The 24,724-nt window shown below is 39.5% G+C and overlaps 2 protein-coding genes across 7 annotated transcripts in view; one reads left to right on the top strand and one right to left on the bottom strand.

Annotated features, from left to right (window-relative positions):
* The window catches only part of SPATA9 (spermatogenesis associated 9), an 81,117-nt gene extending 73,747 nt beyond the window's left edge, over positions 1 to 7,370 (bottom strand). For 4 of the 6 annotated variants that reach the window (XR_009502352.1, XR_009502355.1, XR_009502351.1 and 1 more), the window contains exons 1-2: positions 6,940 to 7,370; positions 4,121 to 4,202 (exon numbers count right to left, since the gene is read on the bottom strand). The gene's annotated coding sequence lies outside the window, so the exon portion shown is untranslated. Of the gene's footprint in view, positions 1 to 3,397; positions 3,472 to 4,120; positions 4,203 to 6,939 lie in introns of those variants that run through there. The other 2 variants (XR_009502353.1, XR_009502356.1) reach the window with 2 other exon arrangements.
* RHOBTB3 (Rho related BTB domain containing 3) overlaps positions 7,047 to 24,724 on the top strand; it is a 54,880-nt gene continuing 37,202 nt past the window's right edge. Inside the window, exons 1-3 of the mRNA XM_059916797.1 lie at positions 7,047 to 7,692; positions 7,873 to 8,098; positions 15,836 to 16,022. Of these exons, the coding sequence (XP_059772780.1) occupies positions 7,691 to 7,692; positions 7,873 to 8,098; positions 15,836 to 16,022 (415 nt within the window). The 5' untranslated portion in view covers positions 7,047 to 7,690. The remainder of the gene's footprint in view (positions 7,693 to 7,872; positions 8,099 to 15,835; positions 16,023 to 24,724) is intronic.

The following is a 24,724-nucleotide window of genomic DNA, read 5'->3' on the forward strand; positions in this document are numbered from 1 at the left end:
GAAGAAAGCTGTTGGCTATTTCTCTGGGAAGAATTATCCAAGTAATAAAATGAGTAACGTCAACTTTTCTTATGACTGACTGTATGGTTACTGAGCCTGGTACATGACTTTGCTTAGGTTACTCTATGTGAAGTACTGCAAGCTATAGTTGTTTAAAAAACAAAAAAGCTAATCTTGAATTTTGTGATTTTTGTGTAAATTTGCCAACTTTATCTCTCATTAGATTACTTAATACAATACAAATACATTTTTCACTGGGCTGATTTCTAGGCAAGTAGGTGTGCAGTTTATCTGTGTTACCTTCTCCTATCTTCCCTTTACTTCCTCTCCCACAGCTTCCCTTGCAGCAGTCCCCAGCCCAATGCCCTGTTCTGCTTCCTGGCAGTCCAAGACTCCACTGTGGTTTCCTTCTAAGCCTGCTCTCTAAGACACAGCCTTAGACACCAGACCAGTAGTCTCCAAACTTTTCTGACTGAGCCTCCTATGGGAAAGAATTTTGAGCACACCCCCAATATCTTTATAAATGACATGCATGTATTACTGTTAATATATTATGAATACAATAAAACATACTGAAATAGAAAATTTTCAATAGATGAGATAAAGATGAAGTAAATAATATTTTAAATAATTTCGAAATGTATTACTAATAATACAAAATACACTTTTCTCTAGCATGTTATTGTTAACAAAGCCTTTTAGGGAGAACAATAGTTGAATATGCCTCATTATTCTTCAAATCTTGGGTCAACATTTTGTGATACAGCAACACAGATGTCTGCTTTTATGTTCAGTTTATTTAAAGGCTCTCTGAAAAGAATTCACAAAGATATGGGTATTTAAATGGAAGAACTAATTCATTAGCTGGGTTGCTAAATCATACTTATTCTTCAGTCTCATCACTCATTATGCAAAGATTTTGGTTAAATCTGATGGATGCATTTCCATCTTACCTAATGTTACTCAAGTGGATTAAAAAATCCTATAAGATATCACAGTTTTTATAGGTTACATGCATTTTCAATCGCAAAAATTACATATAAAGGGAAAATTTTCAAACATTAACATAGCATAGTGGGGACTTCCCTGGTGGCGCAGTGGTTAAGAATCTGCCTGCCAATATGGGGGACACGGGTTCAAGCCCTGGTCCGGGAAGATCCCACATGCCGTGGAGCAACTAAGCCCATGAGCTACAACTACTGAGCCCATGCACCACAACTACTGAAGCCCGTGCGCCTAGAGCCCGTGCTCCACAACAAAGAGAAGCCACCACAATGAGAAGTCTGCACACTGCAATGAAGAGTAGCCCCCCGCTCGCCACAACTAGAGAAAGCCCGCGCACAGCAATGAAGACCCAACACAGCCATAAATAAATAAATAAATAAATAAATAAATAAATTTAAAACAAACAAACAAACATAGCATAGTGGGTAAGGGCATAGACCCTGGAGCCAATGGTCTAAGAATCCCAGCTCCTGGATTCTCACTACTTGTATAGCTGTGGGCAAATTACTTAGCCTCTCTGTGCCACAATTTTCTCTCCTGTAAATTAGGATAGTAATAGAACCAACTCAATAGGGTTATTTGAGAATTTAAAAAGTCAATATTTATAAAGCACTTAATATGATATCTGGCATATACTAAGTATTATTTAAGTATGTTAAGAAATATAGGGAGAATTCTCATGCCCTGCTATTGGGAGTGTAATACTTAAAACCACTTTTGAAATCAGTTGGGTACTATCTACCAAAGTTGGACATACACATGCCCTGTGATCTAGCATACCCACCAAGATATTATATTTTAAAACAAGAGTGGTCCTAGTGGCTTTGTTTGTAATAGGCAAAAACTAGAAATAATCCACATGTGCATCTAAAATGGGATGGAAAAGGACTCCTCTGGTGGTCCACTGGCTAAGAGTTCACCTTCCAACGCAGGAGAAGTGGGTTCCAACCCTTGTCGGGGAACTAAGATCCCACACGCCGAGGGGCAACTAAGCCTGCGTGCTCTACAGCCCACATGCGCCACAACTAGAGAGCCCATGCACCACAACTAGAGAGAAGTCCACGTGCCGCAGCTAAGACCTGACACAACCAAATAAATAAATAAATAAAATATTTTTTAAAATAAATAAAATAAAATGGGATGGATAAGAAAATGATAATTTATGTATCCACTGGATGCTATTCAGCAATAAAAAGGAATGAAAGGAACAAACCACAGCTACATCAACATAAATGAATCTTACAAATGATGATGAGTACAAGAAACAAGACGCAAAAGAGTATGTAGAGTGTGATGCCACTTATATAAAGTTCAAAGAGAGGAAAAAACAAAATATTAGCTTAGGAATGCACATATAGGTAGCAAAACTGTAAGGAAAAATAAATAAATAATCATCACAAAAGTCAGGCTCATGATTATCTCTAAGAAAAAGAAGAAAACTGTAACTGAGGAGGGGCACCTGTGTGTGTGTGGGGGGGCAGTGTTTGGGTGTGTGCACCCTTGCATTAGTGGTGATAATGTTCTATCTTCTGGCCTAGGAGATTGCTTAGGAATGTTTATTTTATAATTATTTATTAACTATGTGCATAGGTATTATGCACTTTTCTGTATGTATTATATTTCACAGTGAAGAAAAATTTTAAAAACTGTTATACAAGTTTTCTTTTCACAAAATTAACCTCAGCTTCTGGCTCCAGCTTCTTTGCTGGAATAACTGCTTATGAGATATACCTCAAATGAATTTCATGTGGTTGCTCTCCCTGTAATCTTAGCTTGGAATCCTTCCTTTAAAAAAATTTTTTTTAGTCTAAGTAACTCATCCATCGGTGGTTACACTTACACAAGTTTTGCATAAAACATAGTTTTTATTTTTTTAAGTCAATTGTTGAAAATACCATCGAAAGATGTATTAGAGAAAAAATATCTTCTCTACTATAGCTTTCCTTTGGCGGCTCACAGAATTGTCACTTTAAAATGTATCTCATTATTGAAACACAATCTAGTAAATACTGCACTGAAACAGAATCTATCCAATACCATAACGTGAGACATATTAAAAACATCTGTGCTTTCCCTTTAACATTATAGTAAACTTCCCACATTGTGTAACATGTTCCAATACTTGTGTCATTAGGTCTTTAGCAATGTTTTATATGCATATTCTCAAGGTATTTGCTGTCAAAGGAATGCAGTTTTTTTTCCATCTGTGTTCCATGTGTTATTTCAAACATTTTTATCTTCACAAGAAGAAAACTATTTTCCCAATGGTATGTTGCTTTTTGACTGTTTATTTTTAAGGAAGCTCAGAAAAGGCTTCATATCATTTATAATTGGTGAATTTTCTTTAAAGTATTGGCTTGAATCGTACACTCCTTAAATATTTTAGAAATATTGTTGAGCTTTATGAGTTTGGATGTCTACTTTTTAAGTGGTTAGCTAATTGTGATCGGTTCAGAACATCATTATCTGTAATACATAATTTGGGTGAAGATGTTAGTAAAAGTAAATATAAATTCATACTTACAACAGTTTTAAAAATAATTTTAACAATCATTGCCAACTTCTTGTCAGATCTAATTAGTCATTAGTTTTTCATCTTGCAGTGTGGCTCCAAAAGGGTGACAGAAATGTCAGCTCAGCCCATTGTGTTTGCCTGTTCTTGCATTATTAACATTGTTTCCACTGATCCATGCTATAATAGTTTACTTAAATATGATCTATAAATCCATTTAGTTAGATACAGAAACTGCAACATGTGGCAATATGTTAAAAGTGAACAAAGGAGAGAGTCCTCCCCTCCCCACACAGTGAGCTGCTGTGCTACCACCCTCTCCCCAGAACACCCTCAGTGCCTGCCCACTTAATGGATCAAGTTTGGGGTGCCACTACCAATCCTCACATTAAATATTAGTAGGGCTTAATTTCTTTCCCTTTTTTTTGGGGGGAAAAAATATATGTGTTTGAAGATAAAAGTTCAAATATCTTTTCTGGAATTTCAGGGGTCAACTTCTGTATCTTACACTCCTATGTGGCTACATTTTATCTGGGGATAAGAACATCTATCAGAATGAATATGAAACAGTGGCATTCCAGCCAGGAAAATAGAAAAACATACCGTTTGGGCTGGAGGACCTTCCTTGTGTGTTCTGCAGTGACCTTGAAGTTGGAGGACATATGATAATCCAATTTGTTACACCCTGGTAAAAGTGCAAACAAACAGACAAACAAACACTTAATGCTACTAATGAGGGAAACTACAAATATATAAACCAAATAAAAATTGTACATAAAAGGGAATTAATTACTTAAAAAGTAGTCTTAAGATAATTATGAAAAGAACCTTTAAGATATCAGGAAATGGACCATCTGTGACATTGTATTAGCCAAGATAAGTAATACTAGCTGCTGTAATAATTGACCCCAAAATGTCTGGCTTAACTCAATAAAGATCTATTTTCTCACTCATATCACAGTACAAGGCATGCTGTGAGGAGGCTCTGCTATAACTAGTCATTCAGAGACTCAGGCTTCTTCTAAGCTGCAGATCAACACATGGCTTCAAGGTTGACCCGGCTTCATCCAGTTGGTAGATGGATGGATGAAAAAAAATGTTGAAGGTCCACCTTCTCTTAACTGCTCAGCAAGGATCATATTTCACTAGTGAGAACTAATCACATGGCCCTATCTACATGCAAAAACATTTGGGAAATGTACTTTATCTATGGGTTCCGGAAGAGGAAATGGGTTTGGTGAGCATCTAGACAGGCTTTTGTCATATAAACAGAGGTTGCTCTAGGGATTCCAAAGCTATAACTTGAGTATCACCAGGTCTGACTTTGGAAATCCCTTGGGAAGCCTCTACCATTCTCTTTTCTGCCTGCTGTAATAAAGGAATCAGAACACCAGCACTAATTTTAGCTCTTGCTGTTCCCTGAATCAGCCACGATCTTCCACATCTCTACCTCTGCATGTGATTTGTATATGACGTCTGTCCATTCTTTCCACCAATACTTCTAACCACTGATTCCTCCAAATCTAGCAAGCTTCTCTTCGTCTTCTAAGACCTAACACAATGGTTACTTCCTCCATGAACGTCTCTCTGATGACACACAAGGCACATATCTCTTCTTAATGTTCACTGAACTTTATCCATGTACTTTGTGCCTACCTCTATTACTGAATGCATAAGCCTGTATTATAATTTTTAAGGAACAAGTATGTTTTCAAAAGGATTGGATGCATTAATATTCACAACACAGTGACCATTAATAATATTGAATAGATTTAGCTTCTCAAGGGTGAGGACAGAGTCTTATATATCTTAGTATCTCCCATGCCTACCAGCACAGACCTGGCTTATATACTCAATAACTGAGGAAAAAATGAACACTGTCTCCCTTCCTTCCACTTCCCAGCAACTCTAACTCTAACTCTCTCTCTCTCTCTCTCTCTCTCTCTATATATATATATATAGTGGTAAAACACATAAAACACATAATTTACCATCTTCACTGTTTAAAAGTATACATTACTATATGCACCTTGTTTGCAACAGATCTTTTAACTTTTTCATCTTACAAAACGGAAACTTTATACTCACAGAGCTCCCCATTTTCCTCTACCCTCAGCCCCTTAAAACCAGCATTCTGCTTTCTGTTTCTAAGAGTTTGACTGCCTTAGATACCTCATGTAAGTGGAATAAGCAGTCTTTGCCTTTCTATGACTAGTTTATTGCCCTGGAGATTCATTCATGTTGTAACATATGACAAGATTTCCCCCTCTTTTAAGGCCGAATAATATTTCATCGTATGTATATACCACATTTTTCTTTATTCATTCACCCATTCTAGTGTCTTTGTCTTTGACTTGTGGTTACTGGAGGGGATTGATGACCCCAGAGAAAAGGTGATCCTGTACTCTCAAAGATTTCAGGATGTTTTAGGTTCTAGAGACTAAAAGAGAAACTATACTGAGTGCAAAGGAAATTAGATTTAAAAAAAATCAGTGACAACATAAAGAATGCCCCCCATTATACCCTATTTGAGCATGAGAAACTATGAAACTACTTTCAGTTGAGCAACCAAGGGCCCATAATAAAAAGTTGTTCACATTCCAAAGGGCTCTTACCCTAGGCTTTTCACTGTCCTACTCAGCACCTCCTGTTTCATACCCTCAAAATAGCTCGGTTGAGAAAAGAAACAGCAACATTTTCAAGTAGGGCAATAAATAAATAAAGGGATAAACAAGAACTCTTTCAACACAGAGCACTTGTAAGAATTTTCATGTTTATGGAGAAGCAGAGCCCCAGAGTAAACTCTGGCCCTTCTTGGAATTAGTGGATTCCAGTGTTCATTTGCATTGAGGCAGTTTGAGGCCCTTTGGGGACATTCATAGCCTTTACTTCAGGGCGTTATCATGAAAGAATCTAAAGTATCCTTGCATTAGCATGATCGTTATTTTTTCAGCTGGTCTGAGGAGGTATTATTAAACACGTGGTCATAATGTGCACAGAAAAATCTCCACGTAAACTAGCATTGAGCATGTAAACACAAACACCTCCCGCGTAACTGGTGTCTAAAACTATCGTAATAAGAACCTCAACACTTAAAAAAAAAAGCAAAAAACCCTGCAGTTTTTGGTAAAAGATGCCGAATATAGCTTGAAGTAGTAAATAATCCTTCTGAAGCGATATTAGCGAATTAATTGCTGCGTGAACAAAGAACCCTTTCTGCACCAGGATGAATGTTGCCTTTATTTTTTTCCTCCCAAGTATGATTCTAGAAAACAGCTGTACTACATGTTGACAAATGACAAAGCGGCAGACTTGCTAAAACACTTTTTGGTCAAGGCCAAGAGGGGAAAAAAAAAAAAAAAAAATTGGGGCTGCTGGAGCGGCCAGCGAGCTGGACTCCCAGGGAAGCTGGCTTCCCTCACCTCTTTTTTTTCCAGTCTTTAGGGAGCAGGGGCCTCACCGACCCACCCTCCCCTTTCCCCGGCTCTGGTTACAGCCTGTCGAGTTGAACAAACTTGCTGCAGGCGGATTGGCGATCGGGAGCTCTCGGGCTGCGGCGTCGTATTTATTAATTTATATTCCGCGGCGCCCCGCGCGCGGGCCGCTCCTTTGTACCCGGCCGCCGCCGCCGCCGGGGCTCCGGGGCCTCAGCGGGGAGCGCGGCCCCCTCGTCCTCCCGACCCCCAAGGCCGGCACGTGCTGCTCCCGCCCGCCCGCACGCCCGGCCCGCCGAGGGGGCGGAGGCCCGGCTTTTCTCCTACCCTCTCTGGGCCAGAAGGAGGAGGAGCAGCGGCGGCAGCAGCAGCAGCAGCCGGAGGAGGCGACTGCTGCCCGGCCGAGGGAGCGCGGCGGAGCGGGGCTACGGCGCCCGGCAACGCTCGGCGGCCGCCGGGGAGGCGGGAGTGGCGCGGCCGGCCGGGATGTTCCCTGGCACTTCCTGACTGGCTGGCCGCGCGCACACGGCCAGACTCGCACGCCCCCGGCCCCCGTGGCTCGCTCGCTCGCTGGCTCGCGCGGGCCCGCTCTGCGTCGGCCGCGCCGCGGGGGAGGCGCGCTAGGGGGGACGCGGCCCGGCATGAGCTGATTGCGGGTGGATACGCCGCCGTCGGGCTCCTAGAAGCCGTGAGGAGCCGCTTTTCTCCGAGTCGCCGCCCTGCCCTTGGATTTGAGATCATGTATGTACGCGTCGCGGTCCTGCCATTGTCTCTACCCCAGCGCGTGCCGTGCGCCCCTGAGCGAGGGGCTCGTGCCCATCCCCGCCGCGCGCTGCCCCCCGCACTTCCTGTTGGGATGAAAGGGAGCCTCGCGCTGACCACGCGCCTTTTCTCCCCCTCGCCCCCGTCTCTGCCGTGTAGGTCCATTCACATCGTGGCGCTGGGGAACGAGGGGGACGCGTTTCACCAGGACAATCGGCCGTCGGGGCTCATCCGCACTTACCTGGGGAGAAGCCCGCTGGTCTCAGGGGACGAAAGCAGCTTGTTGCTGAACGCGACCAGTACGGTCGCGCGTCCCGTGTTCACCGAGTATCAGGCCAGCGCGTTTGGGAATGTCAAGCTAGTGGTCCACGACTGTCCCGTCTGGGTAAGGGCCCGCAGCTGCTCTGTGCAGAGGCTGATGGAGCTTTCTTTTTCTTTCTTTCTCTTTTTTTTTTTTCTCCTCCCCTCTTTTCCCCTTTCAGGAACGTGGACGTCCGGGTCACCTGGGGAGAGTTTTTAAACATTTGGGGGAAAATCTTTGGTCCTTCGTTTCACTGGGCAGGGGCAGCCTAGTCAGAGAACACTCTTAGAAGGGAAAAAGCCCCAGTGGGAATGTGAAGCACTTAACGGGTACACTTCACGACTCTGGGTTGTCCCTTAGTAGACAGCTGACTGAATGTCCCAACCCCAAGGGACGAGGTCACTAAGTTTCACCAGCAGACAGCAATGTTTTTTCATGCCTACCCTGTGGGTGATATAAAATATTAGTGTTCTAAAAATAAAGATCTCTGAAAGCTCAACACAGCAAAAATACATTTCACTGGGGCAGCTCAGAAATAGGACCCCTGGAAAGGGGGCGGGAAAGACAAGGACTGAGAATTAATTTTAAACGATTCTTTTATAGCACGATCCACCTTTGAAAAAATTTAATTAGTGTTTTTAATTTTAATAATGCAGATATTTTTGATATATTTAGCCATTTCTTTTTAGTGACCGGTGAATCAGAAATATTGCTAATACTGTTTTGGGACTTGAAAAAGCTTTAAAATTTGCTATAATTAAAAGAAATCGTAATGAAGTTGATAAATGCTAGTCTAATTCTTGAGTGATAAAAGAAGAAATCGACTCTCTGACATGTATAAATGTTTTCAGTACACAATAGCATCATGTTTTGAATGTTTTCATGTAATCTTACTTGAAAGTTTCTGATTCTTTACTAGTATAAAAGTTATATTGCAGCTAAGTATTATATTTTATAACAGAAGAAAGTTTAATGTCTAAAAAAATACAGATATCATTATGTGAGGTTTACATTTAAACTGCACTTTAAGAAAACCGAATTAGGAACTACAGGGAACTAATACACCTTTCCAAAGAAATGTATAGAATGTACATAAAAACATTTCTTATGCAAATTTCCATATTACTGAAAGAAAAGATCACTTGCCCAAATAAATTTTCAGCTAAAGTAAATTTGATAGGCTAAAATAAATGAAAAATGGGCTTTTTCAATAACAGGGATGCTATTAAATTCCTAATTATGACAGTGATGATGCTGATCATAGGAAGCATTGGTAGAGAACTTACTGGCTGGAGTCCATGCAAGCAAATGAAACCCTTCTTTTACTTTGGTCATTTCATTGTGAAAAATCTTACAGTCTAAAAACTAATTGGTTCTACACTCAGTTGAACAAATGTTGAGTGAATAGAGTAAATAAATGTAGGGAAAATAAAATAAGCTGAATTAGGATGTTAGGATAACCTTTCCTGCTTTTTCTTTGAGCAGTGAACTCTTCCCTTTTTATGTTGTTAGCTTAGCAAAAGCAATACTTGTGATCCCATGGATTGTAGTAAATGAAATCTTCCAAATCGATTGAAATAAGCCTTCACAGTCTGGATTGTTTTGGTCTTAAGTTTATTGTTATGTTTTATTATGCTAATCACCTTTGGTTTGGTTAGACTCTGGCCTTTTTTAAGACATTGAGTTTGTAACCAGGCACAGTTTTCTGGGTTATAGTGGTCTTCAGACATAGTAGAATACGTTTGTAGAGCTACTCTTTATAAGGTGCTTTTCTTCTCTTGGTGGGAAGTAAAAGCCCATCAGAGATATGAAAGTTGATTGTATTCATCAGCTGGTATTTGACATGTACTGAATCAGAATATTAAACATAGCAGAGCAGATAGAGCACAGGTTTTGATATCAAAAGGATCTGATTTCAGATCCTCACCTTGCGAGTTAGTGGCTGTGTTCCTGGGTAAAGTCACTCATCCTCTCTTAGCGTTATTTTCTCTGTGTGTAAAATAAACATAATAATCCCTGCCTCCCAGAGCTGTGCTGAAGAATAAATGAGTTAGTATGTGTAAAGTTCTTAGCATCCAGACGGGCATGTAGTAAGTAATCAATAAGCCGTAGCTACGATAATAATAAAGTGTTTATCACAACTTTAGTATAGCCGTGTATTGCTTAAATGAAGCAAAAGTAAAGTTTTCCCACACATCATTCAAGATCTCCACACAAATAAAGTACATAGAGGCAGCCGTGTTAGTACTTAGTAGATGCTATATTGCAGCCTCACAACCAAGTAGAATAAAGTTGTTGTTTTGCTGTAAAAATTAAGATTATTTTTCAAAAGATGAGTTCCATTCCCCAAATGTGGCTCCAAGCCTCGTGTTGCATAACGGCCTAGAGGAAATCCTGGAACTGATTTACAAGGGGTGGGAGAATTTGATTTCCTTCATATTTCTAGAAACCAGTGGAGCATTTTCTCTTTGAGACAGTTTGAGAAGAAATGTGGCATTGTTTTCCTGGAGTTAGAGTGAGATAGTTGTGCTTCTCTCCCTAGTTTTCTTCTGTATATCCGCAGCCTCACTCTGGATCTTTGCCATATATACTTAGCACTTTTTAAATAAATGTGCTTCAACTTCATTATATGTAGCTTATTGTTTAGTATGTCTCTCTCAAACCCACCCTTTTTTGTTATATTATTATTTTATTTCTAGATCTTTTCCTGTTTACCAAAAATATTCCATAAAAAGCAATGAGATAATATATGCACACTTTTCTTGGGCAGGGTTTGAAGCTCTGATTTGTATTAAAAATAAAATTATAGATTTATATCCTCAGTACCACAGAGTTAATGAAGCCAAAACCCATTTCCTCATGACATTTTTCCTTAAATGTCTCCTTTTTCTTTCTACATGTCTCCAGTAACTCTGGAATTTTGAACTATTTGGAATGCAGAAAGCAGTTACTTTTGATTTGTTCTCACAGAGTTAAATGGCTGCTTGATATTGGTCCCACTTAAGTTTAGTTTGTTCATCCCATTCATCTGACTTTGTCCTCTTTCTTTATTGTATTTATATACCCTGTTGTACTTATATACTTTGAGCTTGAATACTGTAACAGATACAGCTGGAACTGAATGGGTTTTGTGGTTTGGGATTTGGAAATTAGCGTAGAGCTCTGCTGGGAAGCTTTCACATTTTCTTGATCTGTGTCCCAATTCACTTCTCCCTCCTCTTACATCCTCCACTAAGTTCAAGAATTTTGCCTTTGCTGTTTATATCCCCATAGTTTGCCTTTTTTTTTTTTTTTTTGGTTTTTAAATCTTCCTCTAAAAAGGCTCTGTCCATCCCACTCTCAGTAAAGTATTCATATCTAAAAATTCTGCAATTCTTGTTACGCAGAATATACTTGTAGGAAATACACAGGTTGTGAGGGTGTAGGGAATTGGGAGAGGCTTTGCTGGGGCATGGCAGTGTACTGGTGAGAAGAAGCTCTCTGCAAAAGGGCATTGCTGTGACACTTCTCCAGAATTTTCTAACAGGATAAAAGCTCTGTCACAACTGATTGATTCAAACCCTGGTTTGGACTCATATTTCAAAGTGCAGACTTTCATAGCCCAACAGTTTTTGGACTTGTTAGCCATATCTAGCTGTCTGTTTTCTTAATCTAGCTTTATTACATCCTAGGAATACATACCAAAGGCCACATGAAAGGACAAATAATGATTAATACTTAACCAGAATGTGAGAAGGAAGCCACTTATGCATATTTAGCAATGGTATTAAGGTACATAACGATATTTTTCTTATACCACTATTCACACAGTAACTTTGAAAAATTATTTTTAAAATATCAAGGCGCAAAGTTTTAAGGAGTAGGGTCCATAATAAATTACTTTTGGCCCTAATTCTAAATATAAATATTATTAACTGTAGTCCAAAAGTAAACATTTCAAAACTGAAAAGCTTTATCCTGAATTTTTAATTGATATGAACAAAATACATGAATTGCACATATGTTCCTTACCATGTTAACATCAACTTATAAGACACACTATCTTTTTTGGAGGCATACCCCTCCGCCCCCCTTGTTCCCCTCACATGCACACTATATATATGCAGTACTGTCCAAAGAATGGGTAAAGTTGAAAAATATATATGAATTTTGAGATATGGATAAAATATATGGAACTCCACAGAATTCACAGGGTATTATCAATACAATCTAAATCACTGAACAATCCTGCATTATCTAACTGGGTCACAGAAAATCCTCTGAAGCTTCCTTACTCACATTGATGCTCTTGCATCTAATGAATAGTGTTAATTTTTGAAACTATTAGGTGATAAAGCTATGGCATAATTTTATTTTATTTTCTTGTATATGGCATTTTATTTATGTTTTACTTCATGTGCATAAATCTAGCATTCTGATTTTTTGTACTTAGTCCTAGTGGATTGTTATTTTTTTTAACGTCTTTATTGGAGTATAATTGCTTTACAATGGTGTGTTAGTTTCTGCTTTATAACAAAGTGAATCAGCTATACATATACATATATCTCCGTATCTCCTGCCTCTTGCGTCTCCCTCCTACCCTCCCTATCCCACCCCTCTAGGTGGTCACAAAGCACCGAGCTGATCTCCCTGTGCTATGCGGCTGCTTCCCATTAGCTATCTATATTACATTTGGTAGTATATATAAGTCCATGACACTCTCTCACTTCGTCCCAACTTACCCTTCCCCCTCCCCGTGTCAAGTCCGTTCTCTACGTCTGTGTCTTTATTCCTGTCCTGCCCCTAGGTTCTTCTTTTTTTTTTTTTAGATTCCATATGTATGTGTTAGCATACAGTATTTGTTTTTCTCTTTCTGACTTTCTTCACTCTGTATGACAGACTCTAGGTCCATCCACCTCACTACAGATATTTCAATTTCGTTTCCTTTTATGGCTGAGTAATATTCCATTGTATATCTGTGCCACATCTTCTTTATCCATTCATCTGTCGATGGACACTTAGGTTGCTTCCATGTCCTGGCTGTTGTAAATAGCTCTGCAATGAACATTGTGATACATGACTCTTTTTGAATTATGGTTTTCTCAGGTATATGCCCAGTAGTGGGATCGCTGGGTCGTATGGTAGTTCTATTTTTAGTTTTTTAAGGAACCTCCATACAGTTCTCCATAGTGGCTGTATCAGTTTACATTCCCACCAACAGTGCAAGAGGGTTCCCTTTTCTCCACACCCTCTCCAGCATTTATTGTTTGTAGATTTTTTGATGATGGCCATTCTGACTGGTGTGAGGTGATACCTCATTGTATTTTTGATTTGCATTTCTCTAATGATTAGTGATGTTGAGCATTCTTTCATGTGCTTGTTGGCAATCTGTATATCTTCTTTGGAGAAATGTCTATTTAGGTCTTCTTCCCATTTTTGGATTGGGTTGTTTGTTTTTTTGATATTGAGCTGCATGAGCTGCTTGTAAATTTTGGAGATTTTTTTATCCTTTGTCAGTTGCTTCATTTGAAAATATTTTCTCCCATTCTGAGGGTTGTGGTTTCATCTTGTTTATGTTTTCCTTTGCTGTGCAAAAGCTTTTAAGTTTCATTAGGTCCCATTTGTTTATTTTTGTTTTTATTTCCATTTCTCTAGGAGGTGGGTCAAAAAGGATCTTGCTGTGATTTATGTCATAGAGTGTTCTGCCTATGTTTTCCTCTAAGAGTTTTATAGTATCTGGCCTTACATTTTGGTCTTTAATCCATTTTAAGTTTATTTTTGTGTATGATGTTAGGGAGTGTTCTAATTTCATTCTTTTACATGTAGCTGTCCAGTTTTCCCAGCACCACTTATTGAAGAGGCTGTCTTTTCTCCATTGTATATTCTTGCCTCCTTTATCAAAAATAAGGTGACCATATGTGCATGGGCTTATCTCTGGGCTTTCTATCCTGTTCCATTGATCTATATTTCTGTTTTTGTGCCAGTACCACACTGTCTTGATTACTGTAGCTTTGTAGTGTAGTCTGAAGCCCAGAAGCCTGATTCCTCCAGCTCCATTTTTCTTTCTCAAGATTGCTTTGGCTATTTGGGGTCTTTTGTGTTTCCATACAATTGTGTAATTTTTTGTTCTAGTTCTGTGAAAAATGCCTTTGGTAGTTTGATAGGGATTGCATTGAATCTGTAGATTGCTTTGGGTAGTAGAGTCATTTTCACAATGTTGATTCTTCCAATCCAAGAACATGGTATGTCTCTCCATCTGTTTGTATCATCTTTAATTTCTTTCATCAGTGTCTTATAGTTTTCTGCATACAGGTTTTTTGTCTCTTTAGGTAGGTTTATTCCTAGGTATTTTATTCTTTTTGTTGCAATGGTAAATGGGAGTGTTTCCTTAATTTCTCTTTCAGATTTTTCATCCTTAGTGTATAGGAATGCAAGAGATTTCTGTGCATTAGTTTTGTATCCTGCTACTTTACCAAATTCATTGATTAGCTCTAGTAGTTTTCTGGTAGCATCTTTGGGATTCTCTACATATAGTATCATGTCATCTGCAAACAGTGACAGCTTTACTTCTTTTCTGATATGGATTCCTTTTATTTCTTTTCTTCTCTGATTGCTGTGGCTAAAACTTCCAAAACTATGTTGAATAATAGTGGTGAGAGTGGACAACCTTGTCTTGTTCCTGATCTTAGAGGAAATGGTTTCAGTTTTTCACCTCTGAGAACGATGTTGGCTGTGGATTTGTCACATATGGTCTGTATTATGTTGAGGTAAGTTCCCTCTATGCCTACTTTCTGGAGGGTTTTTACCATAAATGGGTGTTGAATTTTGTTGAAAGGTTTTTCTGAATCTATTGAGATGATCATATGGTTTTTATCCTTTAATTTGTTAATATGGTTTATCACATTGATTGATTTGCATATATTGAAGAATCCTTGCATTCCTGGGATAAACCCCACTTGATCATGGTGTATGATCCTTTTAATGTGCTGTTGGATTCTGTTTGCTAGTATTTTGTTGAGGACTTTTGCACCTATGTTCATCAGTGATATTGCCCTGTAGTTTTCTTTTTTTGTGACATCTTTGTCTGGTTTTGGCATCAGGGTGATGGTGGCCTCGTAGAATGAGTTTGGGAGTGTTCTTCCCTCTGCTATATTTTGGAAGAGTTTGAGAAGGATAGGTGTTAGCTCTTCTCTAAATGTTTGATAGAATTCACCTGTGAAGCCATCTGGTCCTGGGCTTTTGTTTGTTGGAAGGTTTTTAATCACACTTTCAATTTCAGTGCTTGTGATTGGCCTGTTTATATTTTCTATTTCTTCCTGGTTCAGTCTTGGAAGGTTGTGCTTTTCTAAGAATTTGTTCATTTCTTCCAGGTTGTCCATTTTATTGGCATATAGCTGCTTGTAGTAATCTTTCATGATCCTTTGTATTTCTGCAGTGTCAGTTGTTACTTTTTCATTTCTAATTCTATTGATTTGAGTCTTCTCCCTTTTTTTCTTGATGAGTCTGGCTAATGGTTTGTGGCATAATTTTAAAACAAAGTGTTTATTTTTAAGTACAGGTGTTGAAAGAGGTTGCTTATTCCATCAGAGTCTCAGGAATTCTCTAGATTCTATTTTACTATTACATAGTTGTCCAGGCTAAATGAATAAATAAAAAAATTTAAAGACTTGATAGACTTCAAATGTTTTAAATTTCACATAGTTACTTTTTTAAAAAGAAATTTAAAAAATGAATTCCAAAAATTAAAATATAGTAAAAAAGTTAAACTAATATGTTACAGTTTATTTCATGATGGATTTGAAGATAAGCAGACTAAAGATTGCTCTTTACATTTTGGTTTAGGACATTTTTGACAGTGATTGGTACACCTCTCGAAATCTAATTGGAGGTGCTGACATCATTGTGATCAAGTACAACGTAAATGACAAGTTTTCATTTCACGAAGTGAAGGATAATTATATTCCAGTGATAAAAAGAGCATTAAATTCAGTTCCAGTTATCATTGCTGCTGTTGGTACAAGACAAAATGGTAAGTATTTAATTTTTCTTTTATATGAGAGTGCAGATACCGTATTAATTTTGAATAGCATTAAGCTTATTAATGATTAGTGCAGTTTTTTGTGTGTTTTTTTTGAAAGCAAAATGACTGTGGGTTTAAATGCCATCTGTTATCTCTTCATCATTGGATATGATAATGGGACATCACAGGAAAGTATCACAACTACTGCTGTGATTCTGATGGGTACAAGTTTGTCTTTTAAACTGCTGTTCTATAGAAGTGAAGGAAGTCAGTAATTGTGTTCTTTTTGATATAGGAGAGGTATTAGGCTGACACTGAGCCCTGGAAAACTCTTTTTGACAATCTAAGGGACTATTCAGTTGGGAAGGATAGATTGTTCACATAAGGATGTGGGATTGGGAGCAGCGTTTTTAGGTAGGTAGCAATGAGTGAGCTGAGTACACTGACAACACCACCTAAGAGAGAGGATTGTTGACTCCGTAGCTGATGGATTAATTTGGTTCAGTCAATTCCAGTAGCTGCTTCTGTGCATACTATTGGCAGATATCTCAGGGTCAACTCAGAATCCACTTTGAATTGGTGGTATTTTATAGTTCTTAGTGGTTATTTCCTCAGTAAATCTGTCTTAAAATTTCATTTTTACTCATTTTTTATTTTTATTGAAGTATAGCAAAATAAAGGACATTAGACTTCAGTAATTTTAGAGCACAGTTTAATGCATTTTTGCACATATATACAGCTATGCAACCATCACACATCTCAAGATCTAGAACATTTGCCTCACTCCAGAAGCCTCTCATGCCTCTTCCCAGTTGATAACACCCCTCCCCAGAGATAATTGCTATTCTGACTTCTAACAACATAGATTAGTTTTACCTATTCTTGACCTTCATACAGATGGAATTATACAGTATGTAGTGTCTTGTGTCTGCCTAATTTCAGTTAACGTGATACTTTTGAGATTCATCCATGCTGAACTTATCTGTAATACATTCTTTTTATTGCTGTGTATTATTCCATTGTATGAATACGCCATGATTTCTTTCTTTCCTTTTTTTTTTTAAATTTATTTATTTATTTTTATTTTTGGCTGCATTGGTCTTTGTTGCTGTGCGTGGGCTTTCTCTAGTTGTGGCGAGTGGGGGCTACTCTTGGTTGCAGTGCGCGGGCTTCTCATTGCGGTGGCTTCTCTTGTTGTGGAGCACAGGCTCTAGGTGCATGGGCTTCAGTAGTTGTGGCATGAGGGTTTCAGTAGTTTGTGGCTCGTGAGCTCTAGAGCGCAGGCTCAGTAGTTGTGGTGCACGGGCTTAGTTGCTCCGCGGCATGTGGGATCTTCCCGGACCAGGGCTCGAACCTGTGTCCTCTGCATTGGCAGGCGGATTCTTAACCACTGTGCCACCAGGGAAGTCCCCCATGATTTATTTCTGTATTCTCCTTTTAGTGATGCTTAGGTAGTTTCCTAGGAGTAGGATTGTTGGGTCATATGGTAGGTATGTTTTTAGTATTAGTAGATATGAATAAAGCAGGCCTGACCCTTCTTTGACCGTATGTCCCCTCTACTTCCCTAACTTTCTTTTTATTGCTGGTCATGATTCTTGAACGAGTCATCCACACTTCCTGAGTGCACTTCCTGACTTCCCATTCATTCTTCAGTCCACTACAGTCTGACTTTGACTTTCACAATTACACTGGGTTTGTTTTCACTCAGGGCTGCCAGTTATATGCCTATTGCCAAACTTAATTTACATTTTAACAACAATCCTTCCTTTGAAATTATTCAAATACACCTCTCCCTCCACTTAATAAAGCTACTCTTTCTTTCCTGTTTGTTCTAATTCTCTTTCTTCTTTCCTGGCGCCCTCATCCTCCCTTACACACATATACCAAATCAGTACATCCGGTAGTTGTTGCCCAGGGTCCCATCCTTTAGCTTCACCTCTTCTTGCTGTTTACTCTGACCATGGACCTGCTAATCTGTTGCCCTAGCTTCCCCTGTATAGACACTGGTGATTACCCGGACTGTTTTTCTGGCTCCAGTCTCTCTTCTGACCCATGTCTCCACAGACATCTTCCTCTTTCTACTGAGTTCCCTGTCTTGGTGAATGATGCCAAACCTATCCATTCACCCAAACTAGAATCATCCAACCCAACTTTCGTTCCTGTTCCCCATATCCAGTTGACTAAGAAGCTCTTTTGACTTTATATTTTAAATTAACCTCAAATTCATTGCTTTCTTGGACCCAAACCAAGGATCATAACCCTAGACATATAAACACTAATATATATATAATAGATAACTAATAAGAGCCTGCTGTATAAAAAATAAATAAAATTCAAAAATTCAAAGAAAAATTCATTGTTTCTCATCATCTTCACTGGATTTTAGTTCCTAGTCATTTAATTATCTCTCATAATGACCTTCATTTTGGTCTAAAGAGGCAGTTCCAGATTTGCAGGATCTGAAACTTACACAATTTTAGAGGTCCTTTGTAAGAAAAAAAACTACAAAATTACAGATACATATATGTATACAAATGAATATTTATTTAGAGTGTGAAAAGAAAGCACAAGAAATTACAACTCCGAAAAAGCTGTCAAATACGACAGACATTAAAAAAAGTTTCTATTATTTAAAAACCTGGGCTTCCCTGGTGGCACAGTGGTTAAGCATCCACCTGCCAATGCAGGGGACACGGATTCGAGCCCTGGTCTGGGAAAATCCCACATACCACGGAGCAACTAAGCCCGTGCGCCACAACTACTGAGCCTGCACTCTAGAGCCCGTGAGCCACAGCTACTGAGCCCACAAACCACAACTACTGAAGCCTGCGCACCTAGAGCCCGTGCTGTGCAACAAGAGAAGCCTGTGCACCGCAATGAAGAGTAGCCCCCGCTTGCCACAACTAGAGAAAGCCCGCGGGCAGCAACGAAGACCCAATGCAGCCAAAAATAAATAAGTAAATAAAATAATTTAAAAAACAAAAAAACCCTGACACTTCTTTAACTTTTTGTATATTTTTTGTGCTCACAGTCTTTGCAGTTCTTCACATGATAACCACTTTTTGAGATTTTCTATAGGGAGAAGAGAATGATAGTTTTTCTTCCAGCATATTTCTTCACTCTCCACATCTTTGTGATGCTGGGCACTTCGGTTTTTGTTGTGTTTGTCTTTCAGCTCTGCCTCTTTGTGTCATGACGCCAAATTAGTCTGCACAGTGGGTGGAAGAAGCATTCCTGAAGGCCATTCATGTACCAAGACAGCTCGCAAACACTTACAAGGAAGTGACTACAAACCACAAATAATATCTCGCTAAACCTAAATTTAAATTCCCCTTAGCAGGATCCTAAAAATGTCCGTGGCTACTCCAGAGCTGCCTGATGCAAGGTGAAGTGAGCTGGACTGGAGAGAGACTTATGTCTTAACCAGACATAGTCAGAATATCTTATTTTGCAGATTTTACAAAAGCATACATCATGTGAAAGAATCTAATGCCTAGGTTTCTCCCAAGGCTTTGGAAACAACCCACAAGGAAGGGCCTTGAAACTTAGGCTTCCTGGTAAATCAGCCTCTGGTCTCCTTTTCCTGCTTGGCTTCTTTCTGAAATGAATCCTCTCAGAATAATCATTCTAGAATATGTCAGATCATGGTACTCAATTCTTTAAAATCTTTAGAAACTTTCTTCTTTTTTTTTTTCTAACTTTTATTTGCAAAATTTCAAATGTAAGAAACTTGATAAAAATAGAACAGTGACCTCCAGAAATTACAAATACAAACACACACACATACACAGCACACACACACTTTTTTTTGTTTGAACCATTTAAGAGTAAATTGTAAACATTATGGGATTTCTTCAATCCTGATTAATTAAACATGTCTCATCTAAGAACAGAGTCATTTTCCTATTAACCATAATGCAATCATCACTCAAGAAATATACTATTACCTATTATACTATTATTTAAAATATAACCCATATTCACATTTTTCGACGTATTCCAAAGCTGGTTTTATTTTTTGTTTTTTTAATCCAGGATGAAATTAAGAACTATGCATTGCATTTAGTTGTCAAGTCTCCCTGGTCTCTTTTAATTCAGAACAGTTCCCAATCACCCAGCCTTTTTTTGGGGGGTGGGGTATCTTTCATGACATTTTTAAAGAATCCAAGCCCATTATTTTGCATGATTCCTTCAGTTGTGATAACTGTGGTTACAAAATAGTGATTTCCTATCATTCCTTCTACACTTATTAGTTGGCATTCTTCTGTAAATAAGGCTTTCCCTTTTCTCTGCTCCCACGTCTTTCTTTAAGAGTCACTATGATTCATGGGTTTGTTTTTTAAATTCAATATTTTATAATCTGTTCTTCTCATTATTCTTTCTGATACTCCAGTTACCCCAGATTTGCCTAGGGGAGCCTCTTCACGCTCTCTCCAATTAATTTGAGTCCTTCCTTGCTTTCTGGCACAGATGTTCCAGGCTCATCTTAGGCTTGGCCTGCTCTAGGACCCACGGGCCTCTCTACTTCCGCTGGCGTCCTCCAGCTAACCTCCACTCAGTTGCCCTTGGTCTCCTCCTCGACCCCCTTTGCGAGGCAATGAGCACTTACATGTTGCTGCAGTGCATGAGGTCCCACCTGTCCTCCAAGCCTCAGCATCCCTCTTTGGTCGTCCTGTGTGTACTGCCTGCAGCCCCTCAGGTTTTTCTAGTTTCTGGGCTGATGAGAGTCTCTCCTAATGTTTGAGGGCTGCTGCATGTGCACACCTCCCTTCCTCCTCTCTCTTTCTCCCTCCCCCATCCCTTGCTTCCTTCCTTCCTTTCTTTCTCCTTCCCACCTCTTCCCCCTCCCCCTCATTATTTCATCATTTCTGTGATTTGGCAGGGAGAGGAGATTGCAGTGTGGGCTTAGCTTGCTCTCTTGAAAGTGGAAGCGATGTCTTCCCTTTTTTCTCACCTTCAGGCCTCAGCATGTGCTATACTGTGTCATGCTCTGAGTGGACTGGCCCTCTGCACAACCCCTGTCATATCTGCATAGCGAATTCATCCTTACCCTTTAAATCGTTCCCTCTTCTGTGAAGCCTTCCACAATCCCCCAGGTAGAGTTAATTTCTTCTCCTCTGTTCCTATGGTGATTTTGTACACCTTTATTTTAGTACTTTTTTTTTTTTTTTTTTTTTTGGGCTGCGTTGGGTCTTCGTTGCTGCACGCGGGCTCTAATTTTGGCGAGCGGGGGCTACACTTCGTTGTGGTGCTCGGACTTCACATTGCGGTGGCTTCTCTTGTTGCAGAGCTCGGGCTCTAGGTGCACGGGCTTCAGTAGTTGTGGCATGTGGGCTCAGTAGTTGTGGCTCGTGGGCTCTAGAGCACAGGCTCAGTAGTTGTGGCACATGGGCTTAGTTGCTCTGCGGCTTGTAGGATCTTCCCGGACCAGGGCTCGAACCCATGTCCCCTGCATTGGCAGGTGGATTCTTAACCACTGCACCACCAAGCAAGCCCCAGTACTTATAATTGTCTGCAGTTGTATCTGTCTTGGCTCAGTTGACTATGAGTTTCATTTATCTGTGTATCTTTATATCTCTGCTATTTGAGGTGTGGTAGGTGCTCAAAAAACATTTGTTCAGTGAGTGAATGAATGGCTTTATGAATGATATACAGAAGTGAAAAGATTATTTTCACTAACAGGTTGAAATTAATTTACCTTGTAAGATGTGATTACAAAGTAATTACAAAGCTAAATCTGTCTCTTCAACTCAAGGACACGTATTGCTTCTCCCTCCTCCAATCCCTTGCAGTCTGTGGAACTGTGCTAGGTGTTCTGGTAACTCCTCTCTCCAGCTCCTTTAAGAACAAGTTCGGCAAACACAATCAGTCTCATCTCTTTCCTTTGTTATACGTGTTTTGACAAGCTTGACTGTGTGTGTGTCTTCATAATACTTGGCTCTGAATAAATTTTTGGCTTTTACTAAATATTGAATCTATCTTTTTTTTTTTAAAGCTTTTTTCCTCTTGTTGTATCTTTTTTTTTTTTTTTTTTGGCTGTGTTGGGTCTTCGTTTCTGTGCAAGGGCTTTCTCTAGTTGCGGCGAGCGGGGGCCACTCTTCATCGCGGTGCGCGGGCCTCTCACTATCACGGCCTCTGTTTTTGTGGAGCACAGGCTCCAGACGCGCAGGCTCAGTAGTTGTGGCTCACGGGCCTAGTTGCTCCGCGGCATGTGGGATCTTCCCAGACCAGGGCTCGAACCCGTGTCCCCTGCATTGGCAGGCGGATTCTCAACCACTGCGCCACCAGGGAAGCCCTGAATCTGTCTTTAAAGTAGAAATTTTTCTCCAGGCTTGACAAAGGTGTATTCATAGCCTTAAGTTCCTGAAAGCGGGCATCCTATCTTTTCTTTTTGGAGCTCTGACAGAGCCTAGTACATTGCAAGGCTGGAATTCCTCAAAGGATTTCTAAGACTCTCAAGCACTGGCAAGATTGTAAGAATCACCCTATCAGTTCTCAAATCCATTGCTTTGAAAGAGATGCCATTCATTTTAATTCCAGAGTTACATTGTGTTTGCTTTAAAAAAAAATAGACATTTTGTGATAACACCTTGAAAGATAATATATAAGAAAAAAAAATAAAAGACTACAGTGTTAACTAGAAGAATAACACTGATTCTGAAGTTCCAGGACTCTGAGGTAGGCTCATAAGAGTGAGTCCTGAAGAAGACACCACAATTTAAGATTATATTGGGTCTTCTCATTGTTCCTGATGAAATGCTAAATGTAGGTTTATTTAATCCATAATGTTTTATTGATTCTCTTACCTAATATGTAATGACTAGGCATTTTTCCTTTTGGGTGCAAGTGAACAAAAAAAAATGTCTTCTGTGACATAGAGGAGATATAATGATTGGATATAAGGAGGCACTTTCTAGGTTGGTAAGATGCTTGTGGCTACACACAATGGAAAATCCCGCTCAGCTGGGTTAAACCTGACACTAGCTGGATTTTCCCTGAAACCAAGTTTATTTCCTAGCCATTATTTTACATTATGCTCTCTTAATTTTTCACTCAAAACACTACTGACTTTATTTTTGTCCAGAAATAAAGTTTAATAAGATGATCTGCCTACCCACCCCATTCCATCAGCATAAGGAGAGCTTTGTAGTCATAAGAAGACCTCTGTCTTCAGAAAATCAAAGGCACTGTTTATGAAGGCTTTGTAAAGAATGTGAAATACCAATGTGTTATTTTTCAAGATAGGCTAAATTGTGTTGGTAACTTTATTTGTTCTGAACCAAAAATGATCTTAGAAAAAGTAAATGCAAGAACTCAGATTAGGATTTGTTGTATAATTTGGAGAAACCAAGCTTCATTTTTAAATCACCACATCTTTGGAATTAATAATTTTTTTACTCAAACTAAATTTTTATCTTATCTTTTGATGGCTCTTTATCAGGTAGAGCAAGTAACAGTTTTATTGTTTCTCCATCTCTAACACACAAGGAGACTTGGACAAGTCAGTTAACCTCTCTGAGCTTCAGCTTCCTCCTCTGCAAAATGAGAACGTGAATACATGGTTTCTGAGCTCAAAATGCTTTCAGTGAAGCTAAATTATCTAAGTCGTATGTGTATGTGCACATATGCATGTTACATGTATAGTATGCACGTGCACTGAATATCCTTAGCGTGCACGCCATGTGTACATACATGTGCTCCATCTCTGTGCAGTTCATTGGTAGGACATTTGTTGTGTATGCTGTGGCGGGGAGTAGCCTAAATGCCCTTTCAGGACCACTGTACTTACTCCCTCAGTTACCTGGTCTTCAGGCCGCTGATGGTGAACAGCTGAGTCCCTTTCCAGGCATTATCCCTGTGCTGATAGAAGCCGCTTGCCCAAGGTTTTGCTCCCTCCACAGGGCAGCCCTCCTTTAATTACTGGCTGATGTAGGGATACAAAGGCCCGGCTTTGTATGGGGAACCACTCTAAAGGGCCATCTAAGCTCCAGAGGCCCCTGTTGAATGGCTCAGGTCTCTGTTGCAACAGCATTGCAGTTCGAATTTTTCCTCTGCCCAGTCCTGCTTCCTGCACCCTTGAGAAGAGACGTTCCCAAGATCGCCCCCCAGTAAACCTCCAGCACACCAGTCTCCATCTCAGAGTCTGCTTCTCAGGGAAGCCAGCCTACAACAACAACATGCTCTTTTAGAAATGGATTTACCCCCTTTTGACTTGGCTGCCTTTTGAACAATGACATGTCTGATGATGTAGCATGAAACCAAACAAAGCTGGCTGATGAATATGGAGTTGAACATACACTTTTAGCGTTATGAAGGTGTGTCCTTAGAGATGGGTTGATGTACAACCTTCCCAGCCATAGGTCTGTACATGGTACAGCCATGAGTCTTGGGACAGTTCACATTTTGAGTAATTACTTTTTATTCCTTCAGTTTTTAATTTTTTAATTTTGAAGCAGAAGATAAAAAGTGACTGGTTTGATCTCTGCAGTTGAATGCTTTAGAGTTCAATAATTGAAACGTTTGGATGAATAAGAACGTACTTCATATGAAATTTACAAAGACTGGCAATTTTGCAGCCTTAGAGATTGAGGTCAAGTTGAGGATTCTATTAAAATAAAAGTATAAGATCTATTCAAACTTAGTGAATATATTTAAAGTTTATTACAAAAAAAAAAAGCGCCAATCCATGGTTTCTATGGGCAGTCAGGTTG

This window comes from Balaenoptera ricei, chromosome 3, assembly GCF_028023285.1.
Source record: "Balaenoptera ricei isolate mBalRic1 chromosome 3, mBalRic1.hap2, whole genome shotgun sequence".
Classification (NCBI taxonomy): Eukaryota; Metazoa; Chordata; class Mammalia; order Artiodactyla; family Balaenopteridae; genus Balaenoptera; species Balaenoptera ricei.